Here is a 25,605-nt window from a genome sequence, read left to right as displayed (position 1 = left end):
CTTCATGTGCAAACATGGCATTTTGGAATGTGTAAAAGTTTTAATTTTCCATGCTCTTTTGTTACTTTGCTGATTTCATGAGTGTTACTCCCATGTTTTCTTCTGGCAGTGCTGTCTACTTGCCAGCCTACTCAGATGCCTTATTTCATAGAGGGGTACCTGAAATAATTTGTAAGTGCTTCTAATCTCGAAAATGATGACTTGAGGACAGTGAATTCTCCATTTTCAAAGGCAGATGGAGGAAAAAATACCCATGAATAATAGTAGTGCTTGCACAGACTTTTGTAGTTGTTCTGCCCTGAGCTCTAAGGAATGCTTCTGATTATGAGAGTGATCTTGAAAGAGGATGAGTCCACGGGCAATGAAATCCTCGATTCAGTGCATTTAATAGGATTTTTCTGCCTTGGTAAGAGTAGTGACAGGATTTCCATTGACCTCAGTTGTGTAGAGATTTTGTCTGCGCTGTGGAGCCCCACAGCACAGGGAAGGAGGGAGTCTCCATGCCCTGAAGAAAGGTTTACGAGGAGATAAATTTTCTGTCTGACTCTTAAGTCAAATTATGGGGAGTACGGGGAGGTCATTAGCTGCTATCCTGTAGTGAGCACCTTGAGGAAAAACTGTCCCACGGAAACACGTCTTTATTTTCTTGTTGGAGACAGACATGTACAGTTAGTTTACTTTATTCTGATGGTTCATAAGGAACAATGTTTTCTGATAGATAATCTGAATAGATCTCACTGTTTTAGAAAGTTTCTGGGCTGCTTGCTTTCATCTTCTGTTCATAGCTGTTTTCTCCTGCAGCAACTTAAGTATTTTCTCTGCTCAGTTTTGTATTACTAAAATACCTGTAGGTGGCCATTTCCATTACTTATCCTTACGTTATCACAGCTCAAAGGTACTGTAGTATTAACTAGTAGCAGTGGCCCCTCTAGGCTTCAATGGAGAAAATGGGGTCAGCAGTAAGTTAGTATTTTATACCTGTTTTCATTATTTTCTTGGTTTTGCCTACTCTGCTTACAGGTTTCTGCTTCTATCACTGTTACATGGTCTAAGGAAGGTATAGGTGCTTTCTGTCAAATTTGTATTTTTCATTTTCTAAATCACTGTTTTCCTTCAAACTCTAGTTAGCAGCAAAATTGGGAAATATTTCTTCTGGAGTGCTGTCATTGCTTATATTTCCAAGGGAAAAAAAAAAAAAAAAGAAGTCAACTGGTTTTTTAACATTTTGTGGATGTTTCATGCATAGATTCACCACCTGCAGATTTTCAAAAGAAGGTCCTTGTTTGGAAATGTGATCCTAAATCTGAGGTAACACCAGGGCACTTTGGAGAATATTATTTAGAGGGAGTTTCTACTCCCTTGCTGTGAACTTTTCACATCTGTTAGGCAGCATTCACACTAAGGAGCATGGACATTAAAAATTTGTTTTGTACCATAAGCCACCAGTAGCTGCATGCCATGCTTTTCCTATGCCAGACCCACAAAGGACGTAAATCATTACTGACTCTGGCTATTCAGTTTATGCTGCTGAGACTCATGCAGCTCTGGAGGTCCTCAGTCTAGTCCTAAATGTGGATAGGTGTCAGAAGAGTTTTCTTGCACATTTGAGAAAGGAAAGGAAGTATTAGAGCAAATGTACGTACATTATTTGTATGAATAAGCTGGAACTGTTGCTCCCTGAACACTATATGATTTTTTCATTGGCTCAGAATGTTCTCAATAAATACGTAATTTTCTCTTTCCTATATGGATTTTTATTTGTTAATCTTTCTGTAGACTAGTTTTACTTCATACCTACTCTCTGAAATCTTTGGGTATGTTCTTTCCCTTTAGGAGTTTTCAGTTATTCCCGATGATATCATTATATTTTCCCTTGAAGTGGTGTGTTCATAACAGGATAATGGGGAGAGAAGCTGTTCGGTTTGTGATTGATTAGTGGATGTACAATCTCAATTCCCTTGGAAAGTGGGTGTGTGATTGTTTGAGTCTGTGTTTCTTTGGAGAGAGACGGTTTCAGGGAATCATAGTTAGAGCTGCAAACAATCCATTAGTCACTCCTCCAGGCCCTGCCAGCATAATACTGTTCCCTGCAGTACATTATTGAGTGTTTTGTCCAATATTGGTTTGAGTGACTCAAGCCATGAGGCTTCCACCACTTCCTCTGAGAAACTATTTCATGGTCTGACAGAACTTACTGTTAGGAAATATTTCCTGGTACTCAGCCTAAACTTTTTAACACCCAGATTGATCTCATTACTGTTAGGTATACTTTTTTTTCCAGTCCTGTCTTAAATCTTTTTCCTTCTTTGGCATTCACACTATTGAGTGAATAGTAGATGGTATCATATCTCCTCTTAAGTCAAGCAAATGCATAATTAGTACTTCTAGTCCTTCTCTCCAAATAGGCCATCTGTTTGGTGGAAAACAGGGCCGAGTATGAGAAGATTTATTTTTTTTTATTTTCTACTAAGTGCTTGTTTCAAACAAATAGAATGAAAAAGTGGATTGGGTGTTCATGTGATTATGTAGCTCCGGGGAGCTCCAACTTTTATACAAAATGTTTTTCAGAAATTATGTAGAAGATGATAACTTTTCCAGGCAGTCATTTGAAGTAGTAATACCTTTTTCTAGCACAGTATACAGCTCTACCACTAGTAGTCTGTCGCATTTCATGGCTTCAGGGAATGTTTTGTAATGTTGCTTCATCTATTTATCAAGCAAATTATACATAGCTACAGCCTGGAGAGGGGAGAGCAATGGCAGCAGAATTGCAAGCAGATCCAGGGGCCATTTGAAGGTCTGTCACAGCTTTACAGCCAGAATTACAAGTATTTGGGTCATATAAGGACTGTTGAGGAAGGGTATGTACTTTAATCCATCAAACCATTACACATCTCTGGATTTCTTTCTAGTAGCCAACATCTGTTTGGGTTTTTTCTTCCTTCCTTCCTTCCTTCCTTCCTTCCTTCCTTCCTTCCTTCCTTCCTTCCTTCCTTCCTTCCTTCCTTCCTTCCTTCCTTCCTTCCTTCCTCCCTCCCTCCCTCCCTCCCTCCCTCCGTTCCCTGCCATATTCCAGATCAGTGTCCCCTAGCCTAAGGTGTTATTTTACATTATTTGTTGTAGTCTAAATTCTGCAGAGACGTATGCACATGATAAATGGTATTTTGCAAATTCTGGGTATGTGCTATTCTTATGGATGGGCCGCTGCTTAGTCAGAGGCTCCTAGTCAGAGGGACACTTAGATTTACAAATAAGACTTCTAAACTAGTACTCCATGCTTGCTTTGAAAAACATGGAGTATGTATTTTAAGCATATGTTTATGTTTTTTGATGAATCACTGTGCAACTTGGGAACCAAGCCCATGTTTTGTTAATTTTTTACCTGAGATTACCTGATGCTTGTGGGTTTGTGACCCAGGCTTGCAGCTCAGGGAGTAAACAAGCTGCGTGCACTTCCTCTGAACTGTACTAGAAAGGATGCACAGGTCCTCAGGCAAGGACATTCCTGAGCTAACTTACTGTTATTTTACTAAGCTAATTAAGGAAGAAAAATGCAATGATCAAACTAAGATCAAGTCAAGTTTGAACCAAATCAGTGGGATCAGGTGATTAAACTCCCAATTTAATGTAATAGGTAATCTTATGATATTGCACACAAATCTGTAAATGCAAAAAAGGAAAAGGCAGGTAAATGACAGTCCACCATCACGAAAAGAAAGCTTGAATAACTCCTGCAGCTTGCTTGTTTTTTTGTTTGCTATCTGAGATGAAGTAGTGATAAGATTTGCCAAAGCCTGGGCCATTTGCTGCATCTGTCAGGCGCCTTCTTTGCCTCTGGGTAGAGTGTCTGGGGCAGGCAGGGTCTCCAAGGGACACCTTCTGGCGCAAGGGAAAGAACTGGCCAGTTTTTTTCTTTCCTTTCTTTTTACAGGTAGCTTTCCTTATTTTTTCTAACTCGGGGGCAAATGCTGTGGCTTTGGGGCTGAGCTGTATGGAGTGAAGCAGGAAGAGGTGGCTGCAGTTCAGTCCCCAGCAATTGGCACATGTCTGAGGTGAGGATGGGAAGTCCCATCTCTGGAATGGTTATTGAGTCCCCCCATACATGAGGGGCTTGCAGGGCTTTCAGTGTAGAAGCACAAGTGGCTTTTATGTGAACAAATTCTACTCATATTTAAGAGACTGATGTTTTCCCACTCCCCGTGTCAATTCCATGGCAATATTCCTCACATGCACCTGTGTCCGACCTGTTCTCTGCCAAAGGTCTGGTCTTCTCTGTGTTCAAGAGTGTGTTCGCTTTCCATGCAGGTTATCCAAGCTGTCTTCTTCGGGATCTGTGTCTTGACTGACCTCTCCAGTCTTCTCACTAAAGGAAATGACAGTCAAGAACAAGAGAGGCAGCTGAAAAAACTCATTTCACTCCGTGACTGGGTGATGGCTGTTCTAGCTTTCCCTGTGGGAGTGGTAAGTACTGTGTTAATCTGCACATGTCTTTACAAACTAGGTGAGCGGTGTTATTTACTGACTGTTTTCTGGCTGAAAAGCTTTCCCACCTCTACTTAAAAGACTATGCGGAAAGGGAAAAACAGTAGAGATGATTATTTTATTACTCTCTTGTTTTTCACATGTGTAAGTGAGCACCAGTGTTGCTGAAATTATTTTTGTTTCATTAAAAAATTGTACTTTACAGTAGGAACTTGATTGTACAAGTCATTTCAAAGGTGAATTGTAGCAGCAGCATCTTGAGAGTCAATTCGAACTTTTTCTGCACTGTGTGTTGTGAGGAGTAGTGGAAATGCTGACTGTGGTATATTTCACACCGTAACAACCTGATTGGAGTTCGGGCTGTAAGCCATTTTGTCGTGGGCAAGAAGGGAAGTGAAAGTCCAGGTTTGCTCCCTGTTAATCCCATAGGGGATTCAGGGCTGACAGAAGAAATGAGGTAGGAAAAAAAGGGGGTTGTAAAGTAATGTAAAAAAGCACACAGAAGGTATGGAAAAATGTGGGGTTTACATGTCTTTTTCAAAAGAAGACTAATCTTTGAATCAGGTCCTGCTCCACTGGGGCATTGCACACCGCTTTCAATGGCAAAAGGTGCTGAGTGTCTTTACATGTCTCATACTACACACTAAAGCAGCTAAAAATCCAGAATTTCATGGGTTTTTACATGAAAGTGTATCAGTCTAGTTCTAAGTTTAGGTTACATTTAAAAAAAAAGTGTGATCACTTCATTAATGTGTTGCTTTTATTGTAATTCAGGATCAGCATTTAATTCTAATTTTTTATTTTGGTGTACAGCAGTTCAAAACAAATTCATTAGAAGTAAATGTTTTTCATGGTAGGATTCCTAGAAAACTATATGAGGTGTCTAAAGTTGTACTGTCTCACAAAAAATTGATCACGTACTGTCAATTAATAGCAGTTAACAACATACCAATCTATCATTTATAATTTGATATATTCAGAGATGCTTCATTAAAATCTGATTTTACCATTTATGTGGGATTTCACAATACATGACGAAATACAGAATGTTTTTGCAAAGTAAGAAAATGCAAAGCATATGTGAAACACTGTGCAGGTATTTCTTTCATAAAATCCCAGCTGATAGCCTTACCTTACTGTACTTGCTGGCCTGCCTCTTGAGAGCTGCCGCAGTTCATGTTGGAGTAACAGACGGCAGTTCTCCAGCCATGGTGGAAGAAACTGGATCAATTAATACAGTTTTTAAGAAATCTGTGCGTAAACATGCTTGCAAATATGTATTTTATGGGCGCAGAGATTTATATGTTACATTTGTATTCTAAGGGAGATTGGGAATTAGCCGTAGTTGTAATTGTGATTGGCAACAGATGCTTTTCCTACTGTGTTGGTAGTAGAAGTGAAGAAGGAGAAAAACATCACACTGTCTTCATTTGAAGATTTTAAGTGCCTTTTTCAATCTAGAAGTGTAAGCCTTTACATGAATCAAAGTACACCCTCCTTGGCGCTCTCACGCCACTCATGATTCAGGGGCTCTCTCCTGCTGCTCTTTTGGCTCAATACTGTTGTCTGTGTGCTCCTCCACCCCTGCGGTGTTCCTGACCTTGAAACTTCTCAAGATCTTGGAGAATTTCAGCTTCACTTTGTCTTGGCGATTCTACGCATTTCTTTCAGGCATTGTTCCTCTTGCCACCGGTGCAGGAGGAATCCCAGCTAGCCATTGCCTGTACTAGAAGTACTGTTGCAACATTTACAAGTTAGCAGTTCCCAGAGATGTGTTGCATACCTGGAGCTAGCCACTTTCCCAAGGGTTTCATACAGAAACAACTTCTGTCTTAAACAACAACAAAAAAAAAAACATCCAGAAAATAGTAAGGAATGTCTGTGCTCATTGGACAGATGCTCTCCACTTCCAAAGGTGACCTTTCTGTGGTGAAGGCGGCAATTGATTACCATGTATTATTTCACTTTACTTCTCACAAAGAAAGCCTAAAAATGTTGTTTTCGTTCTTGTTTCTTCACCTGGCTACTGAGAGATAAACAGCAGCACTTCATGACTTGACTCTGGTTTCAGCTCCTTCCTGAAACCTGATCCTCTGCAGCAGCGCCCACCACACCGCACACCACTTGCCAAAGCCTTTGCCAGTGCCTGAGGGACTGCCAGTCACTGGGGGCTCTTCTTTGGTGGGACAAAGGGTAGAAAAAGTTCGGGGCCCCAAAGTAGCAAATGTCTAACACTGACTTTGTTCTCTAAAGAGCTATTTATGTGTAAGAAAATACCCAGTGAAATTTTGGTATGCCAAAGGTGCTTGTTAGAAGGAAGTTACTAAACACCAGTGTCTGCAGAAAAAAAGTTAGTTAGTTTCCTCATTTCCCGTATTCTCTCAACAGCTTCCTCACTCAAAAAAAAAAAAAAAAAGAACAAAAGAAAGAACAAAAGAAGTTCAAATGCAGACTTACTTTCTTTGAGACTCACCCATCCAGCTCTCCATGGAGCTTCTCAGTGGTTTCCAGTAGCGACACAAGGGAACCTTCACACATAAAAATGGGAAGGATGTGAATAAAATCCTTGTTGGGTTTCTAATGTAACAGCAGCGGTCATGCTTAAGTACTTGCCAGTTACCTTAACATCTAAATTATTTTTATTGCTCAGTGTTTTACACAGGGCATGTTTAGGGAATAATGCAAATGCTAGGGGAACATTTTAAAGCCCACTAACTGTAGTTTTTCAAGAGCAATTCAACACTTTTTTTTTTCTGTATTTCCTGCTTACTGAAGCCCTTGAGATGACTTGTTCTGAAAAACAGATGAGAAAAGGGGTTTCCACTCCCAAGTTAAACAATGATGTGTGAAAAAAATGTAACAAAATAAAGTATTTCATTTTTAGTACTTCCTAAAAAAGTATTACATATAAACCACCTGGGAAGTCTGACCACCAACCTCCTCCCACCTTTGAAAGGAGGGGAAAGAACCAGCCCGAGGGTAAACAATCTCCTTGGGTGGCTTTGCAACAAATCAAGTCTTGCAAAATCTTTGCGGCAAATCACATCTCTCCAGTGTTGTGTTATGCATTGTTTATCTTCAGGGGCTCAGATAAAACTGAATTGCCAACCTAACATTTTGTTTAGAAGCATCAAGAAATAAACATGAACCTCTTTGAAGGACATAATGACTACTGTTTACCTATTGTTGCTCTTTTTAATGTGACTCTTAAGAGAATGAAATCAGAAATCAACAGACCAATTTTCTATGCAATAAAGCCTTATTCCACAAAAAGTCTGTGGGCAGCACTTTCTAGCCCATTTTTAGTTTATTACAAGGCTGGGGTACTATTCAAATACCTAAGAGATCAGGAAGCCTTCACTGAAGAAAAATGCTTGCACAGACATTTTAGAAGTTCATTATCAATTCTCATTTATACTGTCTGCACTTACCCTGCCTTTATCATTGTAAAGGAGATTTTTATTGGGAATAGTTTACACTGCTAGAGAAGTGTGAGTCATGCTTAAAAGTTAGAGGCTACACCACTTTTTTATATTTGTTTGGCATAGATCATGAAGTTGCTGAGTTTCTGTGGTTAATTAGTGTTTTGTGTAAACTGTATATGGTTTTATCAATATGTCTCTTGTAATTTGTACCAAACAATAGGAAGAAGAGATAAAACAGGCATTTCTAATTGTTTTAGACTGTGTTTAATAGAAATGGGAAGAAGAACGAACATTTATATTGTTACATATTAGAAGAGAGATTGCTGCTTAGAAAATCACAAACTCTATCATTGATACGGTCAAGGGGGAGCAAGGGAGCATTGATATGGTCCAAGGGGGATCAAAAGAGACTTCATGGCTTTGGGACAGTTGGTAAGGGAATCTGGAGCACATGTTATTTTCTCCTCTCCTCCCAGTTGCAGGCAGTGATGTTGGAAGAAACAGATAAGCCCAGTCTGTTAATACGTGGCTCCGTGGCTGATGGCACCACCACAATTTTGTTTGTTTCAATAATGGGATGGCCTACACAGCACCAGGCTTGCTGGCGTCAGATGGGATTCACCTTTCTGAAAGGGTCAAGAGGGTCTTTGCTCACTAGCTAGCGTGACTCATGTTTAAGGACGGTTTCCTTAAAGCGCAAGAGCTCTCGATCCCCAGGTGTAGAAATCAGGAAAGGAGGCCAAGAGAACGGCATGGCTGAATTGTGACCTGCTGGTCAAACTAAAGAGCAAGAAAGAGATGCACAGGGCTGGAGCACCTCTCCTATGAGGATAGGCTGAGAGAGTTGGAGTTGTTCAGCCTGGAGAAGAGAAGGCTCCAGGGAGACCTTATTGCAGCCTTTCAGTACTTAAAGGGGATCTGCAGGAAAGATGGGGACAAACTTTTTAGCAGGGCCTGTTGCAATAGGACAAGAGGTAATGGCTTTAAACTCAAAGAGTTTAGAGGTCAGATGAAATATAAGGAAGAAATTTTTTACAATGAAGGTGGTGAAACACTGGAACGGGTTGCCCAGAGAGGTGGTAGATGTCCCATCCCTGGGAACATTCAAGGTCAGGTTGGGTGGGACTCTGAGCAGTCTGATCTACTTGAAGATGTCCCTGCTCATTGCAGGGGAGGTTGAACTAGATGACCTTTAAAGGTCCCTTCCAACCCAATCTATTCTATGTTTCTGATTCTATGATTATATGGTATTTTATATCATGGAGCTTTAATAGCTCCGTTCAGGTCTGAATCTCAATAGGCTAGAATGATCTCATATTCTTTATGTTATACTTCTATGTTTTCAAAAACCTGCGATAAGAAAGAGAGAAAGCCAGACGTGCTTTCTTACATCTTGTTTCTCTGTACTGGTGCGGTCAGAAGGAAAGCTGATCACCCTTCTTCTGTACATCATCAATAGTGCTAATCTGGAAACCTATCCCAAGAAAAGATGTGTGGGCGTTTGCTGCAATCTCCTACTTACCTTGTTATTTGATGTAACTACAAAATACTTTTATTTCCATAACTGACTTGACCATGCCAAAATCTCTCTATTCTAGATTTTTCCCTCATCTGTGGTGATGCGGCTGGCGATGAGAACATGAGTAAGCAGTGGTGCAATTAGCTCCTGAACTCTGTTCTCCAAGGGGAGTCTTCCCTGATTTTCAGTTCCCACTTCTTATGATTTCCTTCATTGGCTCTTTTCAAATTCATTTGGTGTAATGCTGTGCTAGCACTAGATGCCACCTAAAGCGAGTACCATGCCAATTTGTGCTTACTGTGGTCTGCCTTTAATAACACTTTGCTTCTATATGTAATGCTTTTCACCCTCAAAGAGGCTTACAAACAATACATGTATACTTGCAGTTAACTGCAAATGTCTTGGGAGATAGCCAGAAAGCTTACCTTTAACTGTAATTAGAAGAAATTTTGTCAAGGTTAAAGGGTTGGGTTTTTTTTACTCTGTCATGAGGCCATCCAGGAAATGAATGAACTGAACTGTGCAGCCCAGCCAAAACCAAAAACATATAGTGCAGGAAAATAAAGTTCCACTGAGTTCATTCTTCATTTGCATAAGATTTCTTGGTTGGGCTCATATAAAACAGCAAATTATGCAATTCTTTTCACTGGCTTTCCTCTCTTAGTTTCTCTTTGCTTCCATTTGTGGTGTTTTGATAAAGCCACTTATTTTCCCTTTTGAATCACCAACCGTTTCCCAACTTGTCCTTTCAAATTTTTCCCTTGGCAGTGCCACATGCTCTTTTCATGTCCTCTGAAGCTTCAGAGACAGAGGACAAAAAGTCAAGGAATATCTCCTTAAGTGGGAAAACAGAGTTTAGTTTTCAGCCTTATTTTTTTCCTGCTGCTCTGTATTTGTTTAGCAATACTTTAGATGCCTGCAATAAGTGAGCTACTCTGTATTTTCAAACAGTTTCCACCTTTGGTCTGTAATGACCCCAGATAGGATAAGTAGCAAATGAGGGATTCTTCTGTTCTTTTATATGTTCCTTAACCTTATGTTAACCAAGTAATCACTGTCCTTAGAAAGTTGGCAGTCTTAGGAGGCTCCCGTGCAAAGAAGTGTAAAAGCAATCGTTGGTGCCTGTTTTCTTTCTTGAATTCCAGGCCTCGAGTTTGTCTGAAGAGGAAGTGGAAGGCTGACATTTGTGCCATTTTGCCTTGGGAACAAAAGAAAGTAAAAGTATTGGGCTCCCTGAAAGATGTCTGTGTATGAGCAGCCTGTACAGCCTGGCACGTGAGGGTAGTACCATGACTGTCTCCACAATTATGCCACAAGGAAGGCAGCATGAGCATAAGAACGGCAATTCCAATTGAGCCTTGCATAGGCAGTGTAAAGCAGCAGCTTAGTTGTATCATGGTCTGGCACTGCATGACCGTATCTGATCTTGGCAAAGCCCAGCCCAAATATAAGTCTACCAGTACCAAACTGTAAGCAGAGTAGAAGTGATTTAATAGTACCAGACCAACAGTTGCTCATTAATCAAAGTAAACAAATTCAGAAGCAGCCAAGGTAACTAAGTAGCAAGTCCTCATTAGAGTTCTTTTTATCCAAATGGTATGTTTTTATGGTTCATTTTTATAGTTCATCTTAGTTCATAGTGCAATAGTTGATTTTTATAGTTCATTTTGTCCAAACGAACTAATTGTAAGGAAAGGTAAGGTGAACTGTTCAGATACTGGAAGGGATCTTCCCCAGGGTGTTGCATTAGTCTCATGTCGCGTCGTCCTCCGGGATAGGTTAGTTCTGTAACACCTTGGGTTTTGCGCACTTCCTTTACCTTATGTCTGCCTTGTGATAGTGCTTTGCTAAGCAGCATTTGCCGTCTGTAGCTCCAGATGGTTGCAACCAGCTAGGCTGATCCCGTTCCATCCATTGGCTGACTTTGGTTAAGGGACAGATGGCACGTCCCCTCTTTTCTTATCTTTACCTCCTTGGCAAAGTCTATTGTTTTATTCTGTTCCACGCAAAAATCATAGGTCAAAACATGCCAGCTTTGTTGTATTCGGTGTAATCAGATTCAACCTAATCCTGGGTGATTTTTCTTGCTGTAAGACTTCCTTGGAAAAAAGCAGTATCAGTCTTGGTCTTCATGTGCCTGAGAATATGTTTTTATGTCCCAGTTGGTCTTAGCAGGTTCTCAGAGACCCACTGTGATAATACATGACTTCTAGGAAGCCTATAGAGAAGAGGATACTCTGCTTCCATTTTCCCTGCTGTTCAGCTATTCATATCTTGGCACTTATGTGTCAGCAGGTGCGTAAAGAGCTAGGCTGTGCCAACGCCAAGATTGGCCCAGAAGAGAGACTTCTTGTGAGGTACTTTGCACTTGCAATATTTTTTGGGCTGTCCATCATAAGCTATATTTTTTTTCCTGGCCTCTGTGCACCAGTCAAATAGTCCAATCTTATTCTGAGCAGGCACCAATAGCTATCATAACAGATGGACAAGTGTGTTGGAAGCCAAGAAGCTATGTACTGTATGCACACTGAGGGAACAGTGTACTGGTTCAGGTCATTCACATAACTGGCTGACCGAAGTCTGCGTGTCTGTGGTTAGAACAAGGTGCCATTGATAAACTGCAACCTCAATTTTAACTTTCCAAAGTCAGAAGCATATGAAACAACTTATGCCTACACTGTCACACACACTAGTAATTTGCTGACCTTGCTGTGCTCACCCCATGTTTCTTGCACTTTCTCTTCACTGACCCCCCAAATTAGCTGCAAGATCACGAGCCACATCAGTTTGGATGTAACTGAATACTTCCTTGCTGATCTCAGTGAACATACTATCTGTTGCCTCTCAGACTTTAAACTTGGACTTGTTGCTACTGTGTAGAGATCCCCTGAAAATGGTCGTTGAAAAGCTCCTGGCCCAGGTATTGGGTTTTACTGCTGTGAACAATAAGCCTTTTATTACTAGAAAACTATGACTCAAATTCAAGGTAAGAAAGCAATTGTGTTTTAATTAGAAGATTACTTACTTTGTTCTTTCCCCAGGTAAGGTAAGTTAAAACTATTATTTCTGTAAATTTTTGCAGTTTTATATTGTCTTTGTTTTTCAAACATCAGGGTATCTTTACAGAATTTGTGCACACGCTTTGGAAAAAAATTAGCCTAGTGCAAACTTTATGAGCCATCTGTCCTGTCCTCAGTCTAGAGGAAATAATGGTCTTTCTCTGGGCTCCTGGTAAATAGTCTCTAACAAGAGCCAAGCCAAATTTCATATTGACAAACGAGCAGGATACTAGACCTCTTTTCGGTGGATCCCAATCCATGAATTGCGTGCAGATTAGTTAAAAGGTTAATTTCTTTTTAAAGAATGCTATTTTGATGGCTGACGTAAAAAAGTGCAAAGATGAGTTTATAGGCTTCTGTTCCGGGGTGAATGTTTCATATTTATACACTCTATGAATTCCAAGTGATATTTTACCTGATTTTTCCATTTGTTTTCTGTCCTGTTAGTGGTAAAACATTATTTATGTGCCACATCTGCTACTAAAGTATAGTACTCAGTTGTAATTTGGCCACAGGCATGTAAGTCAAAAAATGAGATTTTTTTTCCAGGCTGAAAGTCAGAAAAAAAAACCCTTCCTGTGAGTGCAAAGAGCAATCCAGGTTCACACTGTTGATTAAAGCAAGATTTGATCACAGAACAATAAAATCTGTGTCTGTGCATAGATCATTTGCTAAATGCCCCCTTTTGCTATCTAAAATGTGTAACTAATTGTTCAGAGGCATATATTTTAAAATGTCTTGTCTTTTCTCTTTTTTTCTTCTTAGTTTGTTGTGACGATGTTTTGGAGCATCTATATCTATGACAGGGAACTGGTTTACCCAAAGCTGCTTGATAATTTTATACCGGCATGGCTAAATCATGGAATGGTGAGTAAAGTAATGCAAACGCTTTCTTGCATAAACAAAAGTGTAAGACACTGATTTCTCCATGCATGACTCTGCATACACTTTGAGCTAATTGCCTCAGAAGTGATTAAGGAACATTGTTTGCAAACAAGAATAACATCTTTCCTTGAGTCATATTCAAATCCCTATTAGGTTGAAAGAGTGGAGATTTGAAGTTGTGTATCCTACATCCCAGGCGAGTTGTGGGCATTAGCTGTTTTGTGTGATAAGGTACTTTTCCCAGAGCAATGTCAACCTGTTCATGAGGAAATTTAATCAAAAGAGCCTCTTCCACAAAACAGAAGTTCTGACTTAGACAAATCTTGCTCTAAAATGACAGAAACACTTAATTGAATGATACTTTCCCATTCTATCAAAGCGTAATTTGTGATGAAAACATTTTGGTTAAGATGCTTGTTCAAAAAGTCTCACTATGCTTTTTGGACTTGTATGTTATTATATAAAAAAAAAATGATTACTCATTTCTCAAGTATACCAAACTTGTGTAGCAGAACCTGTATCTGAGTATTTTTAATAATGTGGAATTATATGCATCAACACAAAGTTTCAAAATTGCTGCATCGGTAATAATAAAAGTAGTTTCTTAAGAAGAAATCTGACCTTTTCATCCCTCTCTGGTATGTCAAGTTGGACATTCTTTCTCTCAAATATATGTGTAAATGCTAAGGGAAAGATAAGGCCACACTTTGCCATCAGGTACTACTGTTTGTGCAGCATTTGGAGCTGAAAAGAGTCATCATGTTTGCTTTTCTAGTTGCATCTGTGCAAAGTATTTCATTATTACTTTGTTTTCCATATCAAAGCATGGCAAACCATTTGGCGCTGCTGTTCATCAGTAGATGACAGCAGACCTTATCCTTCAGGGTGCAAATACTGTATCACCACAGCAGATCAAGATTTGTCCGCTACTGCTGGGCTTAATAAATGGGTCCTTTGTGGGGTGGGGCAGATGGCACTGCTATTTATCCCCTAGACCGCGTGTTAAAGGAGCAGTATGAGAGTTACTACTGACAAGAGGAGCATCAGCTTCTGCTAGATACTGTACTGTTTTACGATGTTTTGAAAGGAACAGCTGTGCGTAGAGCTGAGGAAAGAATCTGATGACTCCTGCTGTGTTTGTTCAGACTGTCCTCCCTTGAGTTTTGAGGTTACAAACTGAACGCTTGCAAATGCTGCCAAGCCATACATACATTGATTTTTTCCCCACGCCACATCAGTGCCAACTTTGATGACATTTGTTCCAGGTGACACTCCACATACTGAAATTGCCTAACCTATAACATTTTTCATGAATATACATTGTGAAGCAGTTGACAACAAACAGCCCTATGTAGTCAGGAAGTCTCCTCTGTGCAGTAACTAAAAGGCAGTTCAAGCTCACGTTGCTCTGTAGTAATGTATGCTTACGGAAATATTTGAAGAGGGCTTTTGTTTGAGATTTTTGGACATAATAGAGTTTGCTGAAATGAATTGCATGCAAGCATCTTAGACATTTTTTTTCAACTTGAAATATTGTAGCAGGCATTTTTGAAAGTCTTTTGAAAAGGAATTTTTTGCTGTGTCAGTCTCCATTTATCCAAGTGTTCCTTTAGCTCAGTCACAGAGAAAGCTTATGGCTGTTGGGCTTGTGACCACCTTTCAGTCTAATTCTTTCTGATATTGTAGCCATCATTTTATCTTCACCAGGTTTCATGCTAATTAATTCTGCTGCATTGCCCATCATAATATGAAGGGGTTCTTAAACTACCTTGAGAATGCCAGCACCTCACTTACTAGTAGTTACAATTTTGACATGGCAGATTTTAGAGAATATAATAGAGGTCCCCTTGGTGAAAGGGTAGGGTCTCTGGGAATACAGTTTTAGAAAAGTCGGGATCCCTGGCTATTGTTTTTTACTGATATAAACATTTATTCCCATCTTTTCCTGCATGTTTTGACAGCAGCTCTGCACATTCAGTGATTATTTTTCTGAACGCAAGGGTGGCTCTGGTGGAGCCTTAACCCTGTACAACAAAACTCACACAAGTTCATCACCCTTGGTGGAGTGAAATCTGTCAGTGAGAGGTTGGTCCTTTTGCTACTGCAGCGCTGCTGATGAATCCCTCTTCTCCGTGAGCTTCCCCCGCTGTGCCTGGTGCAGTTCCTAAGGACCTGAGCTCCAATGTTACTTCACCTGTGAACGCTCTGTCCAGGTTTTTTCACAGTAGTTTCCCTGAACACATATTTATCACCAAAAAAAGCCACAAAGAGTGGAAAATGTAAAACTATATATTTTCCTCAGTAAGAAGATTCCCTGCTTTAACTGAAAAGTCATATTTTCAAAAGTTTCTGACAGATGCATTATGACCAGCTGTAACAACTTGCTCAACTGTCAACATCAGCCTGCAAAATCCACACATAGAAAAGGAATGAAAAGTCATGAAATCTGGCTGTAACAATATGGGCATGTGTCAAAATATTTGAGAGTAGTCATACTTTAGAAGCATTTTAAGGTGACTGTCTTGAAGGCTGTATGAAGAAATTGTTTGAAAGGCTGGTCCAATTCAGTGCAATAGCCCAAGCAGAAGTGGTTTGGGCAGCAACGTTTGCTGCTTTGGTTAGGTTATAATAATTAGTTCTTATCTCCCTTTTTCTTCTTCTTTCCCATCCCTTCTCTACAGCTACAACACTGTCTATAGTTTAAAAAAATCCTGTTTTCTTGAAAACATCGTAATGTTTTACTAATACTCAGAGATATCACTCTTCCATAGCAACACTTTTTCAACATTTAAAAAATGCCTAATGATAAAAAAAATCCTCTTTAGAACTGGAAAACATAAGGGAAATGAACCTCAGAGCTATGCAGTTCCATTACCAATTCAATCTTAATATTGTTTATAAAGTTTCATAGAAACAGAGAGAGGCTCATCATTGTGCACAAAGATAAAAGCCACAAACTATTTACTATAAGATTGCATATAATGTCAAGAACTGTATTTCTATTAGATATAGATACCATAATAGTTACAAATATAATTCTTGTCTACAGAAAAATCTGTCGTAAGTGGTGCCTTGTGGTACCAGGTGGTACCTCGTACATACAGATTCATACACCTGTGAAAGGCATCACTAATAGTGTTGTACTGTGCCATAAGACTGATACATTTCATCATCTCAGTCAGTCGATTCATCCATAACCAATGGTATCACTATGACTTGAGAAATGACATGGGGAAATCAATGGCAGGGTTGCTGTCGATTTCAGCAGGACAAGAATTTCATCTCTGTTTATTATGTGAAGGAGTAGCTGAGGTTAAGCTTCTGTCAGTAGAAATCACTACCTGTCTAAAGAGAGCTGTTGGAGAATAGGGCTATGTCGCAGCCTTGGTCTGTTTCTGAAGTGTCAAGTTCAATTCCTGCATTTATTAGTTATGCAGATGAATACATCTTTGCTGGCAACAATTTTAGTTGCCAAATTACTGAACTCTTCCATCAAATATGTTGTTTGTGTTCTTGACACTGTCCTGCTCTTTGGATACATATCAACCCTTAATTCCACAGGCATATTTTCCATGGGAAATAATCTTTCCCATTTTCTGATGGCTGTCTATCTGATCTCTATCAGTATTAGGAATTTTTAATTAAAGGCTAACCTTTAGTGCTTAAAACTAGTGTGTCATAGTAATAGGATTTTTATCAGCTCATTGATCGCACCTTTTTGTGTTGGGACTGGACAGGATGATGCATGGATAACATTTGTTTCCAGAAGTTACAATCTCTTCAATATTAACACAGACTGTAAAACTAGAGGTTGCCCCTATTCTAACTGATGCCCATATAAACAGATCTGTAGACTGAATTAATTTAAGCTTGAGCATTGCTGGTTTTGGGCCAGGTTGCATGGCAGGACTGCATGCAGTATCTGTCCAAGTTAGCATACCATTTCAACGAGAGTCCTTCTTTGTTTTTCACAGACACTTCCCAAATTCTTTTTAAAAATGTGAATCATCTTTTGTTCGTGGCAAGAAAAGTAAAATACAGAGATAGAAATTACTTGCTGAGGAGTTTACTTGCTTTGGAGGTCAGAAACAAAGAATTGTCTTCATATGAAAAATCCAGAGGAGAGGTCAGGGAAGGAGGAAGGGGAATATGCTCTGCCTCTGTGGAGTTGGAAAATTGATTATTGTATGGGTTCTGTGCCACTACAATCTATATGAGCTCTTCCAGTTTTGTACTCTATTATTTTATACTACTTTTGGGCAACAAAAGCTTTCCTCGAAAGGCATATCCTCTGTCCTTATATTCAAGAGAATGCAGAAAAACAGTGACAAATAGCAGACAAAGGTAAGTTATGGAGAGGAAGGAGCCTGTCCAAGCGATACATCTCTACTTATTTCACAAGTTGGCTCTCTTTTCTTATTGCTGGCTGCTCAGCTGAAAAGTTCAGCCCACCAGAGAGTGGTATGGAGTCCCTTCTGCCATTTCTCCAATTCTTGTTCTTCTTGGCAGCCTTGTCTTAGGTCCAGTGGCCTTGCTTGTTTATTCCTTTGTTTTTCTGGTGGAAAGCTTTTTTCCTTGATGATTTGACAAGTAGAAAAGTAGAAAAGCCATGCAAAGATCAAAATTCATAGTAACCTGACATATTAAGATTGAAAAGTCCAAAACTGGTGAGTTTTTTGACAAACCCGTCTCTCCATCATTAGTTGGGTCAGTTGCTGCACAGTGCTCGCTCTGATGTACAAACAAGGAGATGTCCTTTCTTTCAGCAAAGTGTTTCCATCTAGCGTGTTGCCCTAAAAATCCTTTTCAGAAATTACTCATTTGAAACAGTGCATTATATTTCTTGAGGATGCTTTCCTAATACAGCAACATCCCGTTTATGGGCTATTTTAGTACAGTGTACTGCACCTTGGTAATGCCTCATGCTTATGCCTGCTTACCCTTTTCTGAAATTTGTTTCTAAATCCAGTTTAAGGCTTTCAAGGATATTCCAACTCAAGTGCTCTTCTTAATTTATCTATAATATCTTCATATGTTAGGGGTGAATAAAATCTTCAGTGCTTCAGGAAGGAGTTCCTACTTGTTACATAACTTGCAAAGTTTTCTGATAAAAATCAGGGAAAATTTGTAATTAATTTCCAACAGAATACCCACTACAAGATGGCAATTATTTAAACATCTCTCCAGTGGAAAGAATAGCAATTGAAGCTGGTTGCTTGGGGACTCTGAATATTTGCAAAACCTGTGAAAATAACGTTGTTGGTTTTGTACACTTCTTGCACGTTCATGCTGCAAGTTACGTGGCTTCATCTGGTATCTTTTCTCATTATCTGCCAGTTCCACCACTGGAGCGTGAATACAGTAGTATCAATTATTCTCCGCTCTGGGGAGAAAAACAGCAGCAGGCTAAAAAATATGTTTGATTTTCTGTTACTTATGTGAAGGGCTTGGAAATTGGTAGTGTGTCAAAACCTGTGATAGCATAGCACCTGAAAATTGAGAGAGGCTGCTAGGTAAAGAAGGCTGAATTATCTGAGTGGCATCCTCTGGGAGCATTAGGAGAAGCCCTTTACCTAATATAGTAACAGCACAACAGTTTTTGTGAAGTAGGAATCTGGCCTTAACCACATTATATGTCTGTCGGAGGAGACTCATCAGGGTAAGGTGAAGACAGCTTTCTAACTGAACGCAGGTGTCAGATGTTTCTGATTATTTGCTATTTCCAGTAATCTAGAGAAAATACATGCACAGGCTCCTCCTGGTACAAACGAGCCCAACGTGTAGTAATGAGGTACATTTTCTAAAATATCTTTGAGTGCTTAGTAACAGCTAAACATGCAAGCCCTATTCTAGACGTGAGCATTGCAACTGAAAAGTCTGAGCGCTGAAATCCCCAGATGAGATCTTTTTCTGAACTTTTGCCCTTCTTCTGTTGACAAGGTCACGTAACTCGGTCTGTTAGCACAGAGGATGAGAGCATGTAGTGTCAACACCAACTCACAGGAGTGACTACCGGAGGAGAAGGGGAGAGAGTCAGAGAGAGCGCACGAAAAAAGAGGTTAGGGAAGGATAGTTGGATAAGAGGAAAAGACAGGCTGGAGGAAAGAGACAAATCAAAAAGTCAACTGATGCTGTTCCAACTCCTACCTAGAAAAAAAGAAAAGAAAAAAACCAACAAAACAGATGAGGGAAGCGAATGAAAAAACAGCCACAGAATAATGTAGACATGTTGGAAGAAACTCAAAATGCTAAAGAGGACCTGGGAGAGGAGAAGGATGAGGACAGGAAAAGCAAGGAAGTAAGGAAAAGTAAGAAAGAGGAAATTAAGAGTATGTTTTCTTACCATATCTTTCCATCGCTTCCCTGGGAAAACTTCCCTGAGATCTGTTATTAGAGGAGTCAAGAGCAAGAAGATGGCTTATTGATGCTGCTGTGAGAGGAGGAGAATTGCTTCTGTTGCTGTTGGGTGTAGGTTTACAGGATAGATGAAGTAATATTTGCACAGTGGCATGCCAGGATCTTCAAATCCTTGTGAAATGTTTAGGATTAAAACCACCTGCAACTGTGAACAGTATGAGGCCAGTGTTCATATAAATTGTATCTGTGTGATATCTGTAGAATGGCATTGGTGTCTTTGCATCTCTGTCTATATTTTTCTCTGGCAATGCCATACATCATCTCGACTGTCTGACCCTCAAAACTACAGTCCTGCTGTTGAAAACAAGCCAGTTCAGAGCATGCCTTACTTTTCCATATCAGCTGTGAAGATGCATTGCATATTAAAACAGATGTGCTGTTTGCTGAGGGTTGCAGGCGTGCTGGAAGATGACATATTTTAAGGACCAGAGGTAAGGAAGTGTACTGTCTGTATTTCAAACCACCTTGCTTTAACAAAGCTAGGAGTAACTCTGGGAGTAATAATTATGGTAATAGTAATAATACTGATAATAAAGCTAGATTTTCAGCTGAAGTAGCTCGCACAAGTGTTTGGTAAGGCGATTAGTATGAGCTCAAAACCAATGACTGAAGAAAAGCCCCAAAAGGACATAAAAAGGGAACCTTAGACTTTTTGCCTTTCTCTGGGTGTGGAGTACGTACTGAGCTGTGTTTTCCTAGAAGCAGGGTTTGGCCCTGACTGCTAGGTCTGTTTGTTAAACCAGCAGCAGTGTGGGATGGAAACGCATTTGGTTCATTCCCATAATTCTTACAATATTAGGAACACCAGTTTTGTTTTAACATTCACTTTCTGTGCAGATTCTATTGCTTGTTATAGTCACTGCTGGAGCCATGCACAACTCTTTTGTACTGCTTAAACTGGTACACTTCTCTGGTGCTACTACATGATTTATCAAATACCTGGTTTGCAGGTTATAAATGCAAATAAATGTTCAACTTTAAAGTCAGTGCAAAATGCTTTAATAACTGGTACGCATTTTTGATAAAAATCTACATGCCCTCCTCTCTTCACTCTCACTTAAAATCAGACACTTGTTTTATCTTTTGACATAATAGATTTCTTTTTTTTTTCCTGATTTTATTTTTTTTTTGCCAGAGAACATAGGCAGATGGTAGAATCAAACAGGAAGTGATATATTATTGCATTTAATGATGAGCATATTCAAACAGTGTATTTTATCAAGAAAAAAGAACATTTCGCTGGAAAAAGACAATTTATTGGGGAGAGGATTGCTTATGTTGAACAAAGTTTAATATGTCAGCTGCCAGCTACATGTTGTGAACTCTAAAGCACCCCATATGCAAGTCATCCTAGAGGCAATCACTACAAAAAACTTTGTCTCTAGCAGGTCATGCAAACACAGGGGAGGATGCAAATATCCCTTTGAAGGTAAAGTAGCTTAATATGCATTTATTGTCTATCTATATGTATTTAAGGGACTGTGCTTTGCCTTATGATTACAATAAAATGCAATATTAGGTATCCTTGGACACGCTGGTTACCATTCATTAGTACTTACTCAGATAAGAATTAGAATGTACATACAATAAAAGTGGGATTGTACTATATTGTACCCACTTTACTAAACTGTGCTGTTATTATTCACACATGTGGCAAATATGACTTAATCAGACCACAAATATTTTGCAGCATTCCATGGTATCTCGTTTATTTGTTTCATTTGCAGCTATAGCAACTGGATTCCATCCTTTTAGATTCTTTTTTTCACAGACCTATGATCTACTTGGTTAAGGCTTGGCAGGCAGCTTTTCCTTCAATTGAAGGCATATGCACTAACTCAGTGACCAGATTTTTACCTATTTATCATTGTTGGAAAGTGGGTTATTTCACATGGACACAATACCAGAAGAATCAGCAGACCTGGTAAAACGAGTCTGAGCCTAAAAGCTTATATGCTTTTTCCAGCCCTTGAAGCTGGTGGAATAAAAAATATTACTTCTCCCTGTATCCCAAAATCATTATTGCTACAGGAATGCTAATACAAGGAAATATTTTGACATTGTTTTTCTAACAAATTACAGCTTTTTAAAAGTAACTTTTTTCTTTGTTAATTGCCGTCTTTTTACATGTCTTTGTATTTGGAAACAGTCATCATTTCTGCAGAAATCATTTCATATTCAGGTGATTAATATGTTGAAGTAGTGCCACAACAGTAATGTTTTATACATCCTGATTGGCAGAAATCAAGGATTTAGGGACAATCTTGAGAATTACTTTTGCTCATGGTGGGCTATGAGCTTTGACATAACCTGATGTCTGCCCTGCTGTTCAGTTCAATCCCCGTATTTTTACTTTCCAACATAGATATAAATAAGGAAAAACAGTGCGCATTTTTAGTAACTCCTAAAATATAAGAGACTCAAATTCAGGATGCGGAATGAAGGATGTTTTTGACAGATGTGTAAGCCATTGCCATTAGTCATGCAGGTCTACAATTTTCCCTTTTCCCTTTAGACATTTACCTAAAGCACCAAAGTCCCAGCCTGGTGCCCTACTCAGGAAAAGCCATCACCTTTCAGAGGTTTCTGTTTCTCTCAGAGAGACCATAAAGATGACTTGACTAAGGTGACTCTTTTCCTCCCTCTGACACCACAGTTATTTGAGCAGGAGAAAGATCCAGCCATGGAGAAATAGCGCAGGGCGTGGAGGTGTCTCAAAATGGCAAAAGGCAGACCAGTGGCCAATATATGCTCTTAGGTTTTTGTTGCAATATCAGCTGGTATCCTTTAAGTCTTCCCAGCTTGCGTTCTCTTCAAAACAAGTAACACTGCATATTTGAGGTGCTGTTTAAACTCTGTTTTTAAATGTCTGTTTTATTCTTAGTTCTGCCACTGTTTTACAGAATAATCTGTAGTGTTTGATCAAAAGCATTTTTTACAAATCTTAATTAGCTATTGTCTGCATTCTGTGGGGCTTTGTAATGACAGTTAGAAAAGCAGCGCTGGCTGTTACTGGATGTATAGCACTGTGCCTGATTCTGGTTATGAAATGTCCCAGGCAGGGCAGCTACTGTGCCAATCCAGACTGCGTGTGCCTGCGCTTTGCTCTTTACCATGCTGGGGGCTTGCTGGGTGCTCAGAGGTACTTATTTCCATTTTATGTGCTGTGGCGTCCCATTCATTCAGTTGCAATGAAGAGGTGAATTGACTTTTGCAAATTACTTCGAGGTTCATGGATGCAAATGCAACTCAGAGTTAAGAGTTGGTATTGTTGTCCATTCTGCTGCAGAACAGAAGTGACCTCCGCTTCAAATAATAACATTACTTATGGTTATATACCAAATTTAGTGCTCCTGGTATCCCATGAAATGTTCTAGCCTGACAGGGTGCATGCTATAGAAAGTTCAAATATACCTAGAAAGGAAATTCTTCTTTATCAAAAATGGCTGTACTATTCAAATCACAACCTTGTTTCCAACAGGAAGCAATTTTATTTGCGTTGTGGGGCTTTTAGCTTTTTAGTCTGTTACTTTGAGCTTTACCAGCTTTCTATAAATCCTATATGCAGAGTTCCAACTTGCTGAGTCACTGCACATTTTTGTGGCTTCTTTTGCAAATACAGAATGTAATGTAGATTTTTTTTATGAACTATTTCTGAGAAAGGTGAAATATGTATTTTGGTCTACTGAACTTTGTATTTTAAGGCACTTTTTAAAATGAAGAAATGGGAAATGATATCATTTTCTATAAAGGAAACATCCATTAAAGAATTTCTTTCACTAATACGCAGATTTACTGATGTTTCCATTAACAAACAAAATTGGGTTGGCTGCAAGTTATTTAAAAATGCTGCAGATCATTTTAGAGGTGAATATATGTATTCTTAGATCAAAAACTAAGGTGGATGGCATTTTGGTCTTTGCTTCTGAAGCAGAGAAATGAAACATGAAAAAGAAGAGGGCATTTGAAGGAGAAAAATGCATGTGTCAGAAGCTAAGAGAAAAAGTGATAGCCTTAGAGGTTGTTAAGGAGGAGAAGACAGTGAGCAAGGTAGAGGAAGCCAAATGCTGAAATAAAGAGGTGATAATAGTAGTCAGCTGGAGAGAGCCATAGAACCTGGAGGTGATAATTATGTGTACTGTACATCACTGAGAAAAAGCTTGAAAAGGAAGTTTAAAGTACCCAGTGTATATTGAAAATGTGACCATTTATTCTAGACCAACGTGCAGAAATTCGGCTCCATTTGTTTTCGTGTGACCACTGTTTGCAGAGCGATTTTCTTTTTCCAACATTTTTGTGTATGCAGAAGTCAGAAAAGTGCCCGGCTTTGTATGAATATGCCCAGAGTTTGTGGGTCTTTAGATGTCACAGTTGTTTGCCCGAGAACTATGCTACTGTGCCTCCCACAGTTTTATTCTCCACAACATCAGTTTGGTAGGATTGATAGTGTATATATACACACACACTACATATAACGTATATATATACACTGTATATACTAGACATGGTGTATATATACAGTATTACTATATTTGCTATGTATAGTAATATATATTTTGTGTATATATTGTGTGTATATATAGTATATAGTATAATATATATAGTGTGTATATATAGTGTATATATAGTAATATATATGTTATATATATTACTATTCATATATTAATAATGATATCGGTATCTAGTACCATTTTAAAGAAAAGGTCCTCTAATTTTATTTAAGCTAAGCACTGTTGATACAGATACAAAATGTTTCATCCGCAAATTTCTTTCAGCCTAAACGAACAGGACAGGTAAAGACTGGCAGAAAAGAGTTGCTATTTTCCACGTGTTAACGAAACCATGGAATTTGTGGTTTGCCTGAGGCTACAGGCAGTTTGTTAAAGATTGAACTGCGCAGTGAATCTGTGTTTGCTTCATTAGCCTGTGCTTTTATTAAGAAATGATCCTCTGTCTCCAAAAGAAGACAAATTCACTGCGAATGAACGAGCACTCATTTGGGTTTCAAACTCATGCTCTGTTGGAAGGAAGAAGTGACTCAATTTTTGAATAGAAAGATGGTTCTCTAAGTCCTGCTTCACTTAGTTACAATAGACGTTTCATTATTTTCATTTTGTTTATATTGCTGGAAGCACAGGTTCATCTCACTAACTGCTTTTGTGTTTATGTTTTCTTTTAGTATAGCAACTCCTGTCGACTTATTCCAAATAATTTGCTTTGGGGCGTACCTTTTCTCTGTAAAAAGAAAAATCCCTGAGGTTTCCATTCCTCTCTAATGATGATTGATTTGAGAAGAGAGACTGACATGTAAACAGAAGGATGATTTAAGAAGGATGAACTTGGAAATTGAAAAGATGTCAAAGGAGAAAAGGTCCCTCTCATCTGTCAGTTGGAATTGCTTTTTCTTTTATTGTCCAGGAATGCTGTTGGGACCAAAGAGGGGGGTGTTACCAGTAGTGAAAAATCAAGGAAGGATGAGAGGCTTGCTTGCAAATTTTTTTAAGATCTTTCAAAAGTCTCTTTTATGGAAGCAAAGCTATTTCAAAAGCTATGTCAACAGTTGCAGTTTCACGTATATGGCAAGAGGAAATAAAAATACCCTTAGAACAGAACATAACTTGTGCAAAAGTGTGTCACTGACAGTAAAGTGTAAGTAGTGGCCATGAAGAGTTGTACTTTGATTATTTTGACTGAGATAATAAGATGTGTGTTTACTAGATAAAAAATTGTATGGGAATGCGCAGTGGCACGATGTAGAGGCCTGCACCCGCTTTGGGAAGTACCTTTCTTCAGGCAAGAATTCAGTGTTTACCAGTCT

At 39.1% G+C, this 25,605-nt stretch overlaps 1 protein-coding gene across 1 annotated transcript in view; it reads left to right on the top strand.

Moving 5' to 3' along the window:
• The window catches only part of AIG1 (androgen induced 1), a 127,804-nt gene that overhangs the window by 35,570 nt on the left and 66,629 nt on the right, over positions 1-25,605 (top strand). Inside the window, exons 2-3 of the mRNA XM_082480797.1 lie at positions 4,306-4,461; positions 13,251-13,352. Of these exons, the coding sequence (XP_082336923.1) occupies positions 4,306-4,461; positions 13,251-13,352 (258 nt within the window). The remainder of the gene's footprint in view (positions 1-4,305; positions 4,462-13,250; positions 13,353-25,605) is intronic.

The sequence above is a fragment of the Vanellus vanellus genome, assembly GCF_965231255.1.
Source record: "Vanellus vanellus genome assembly, chromosome: 3".
Lineage (NCBI taxonomy): Eukaryota > Metazoa > Chordata > Aves > Charadriiformes > Charadriidae > Vanellus > Vanellus vanellus.
The sequence above is the reverse complement of the archived record's forward strand: the minus strand, read 5'-3'. Positions and strand labels throughout refer to the sequence as shown.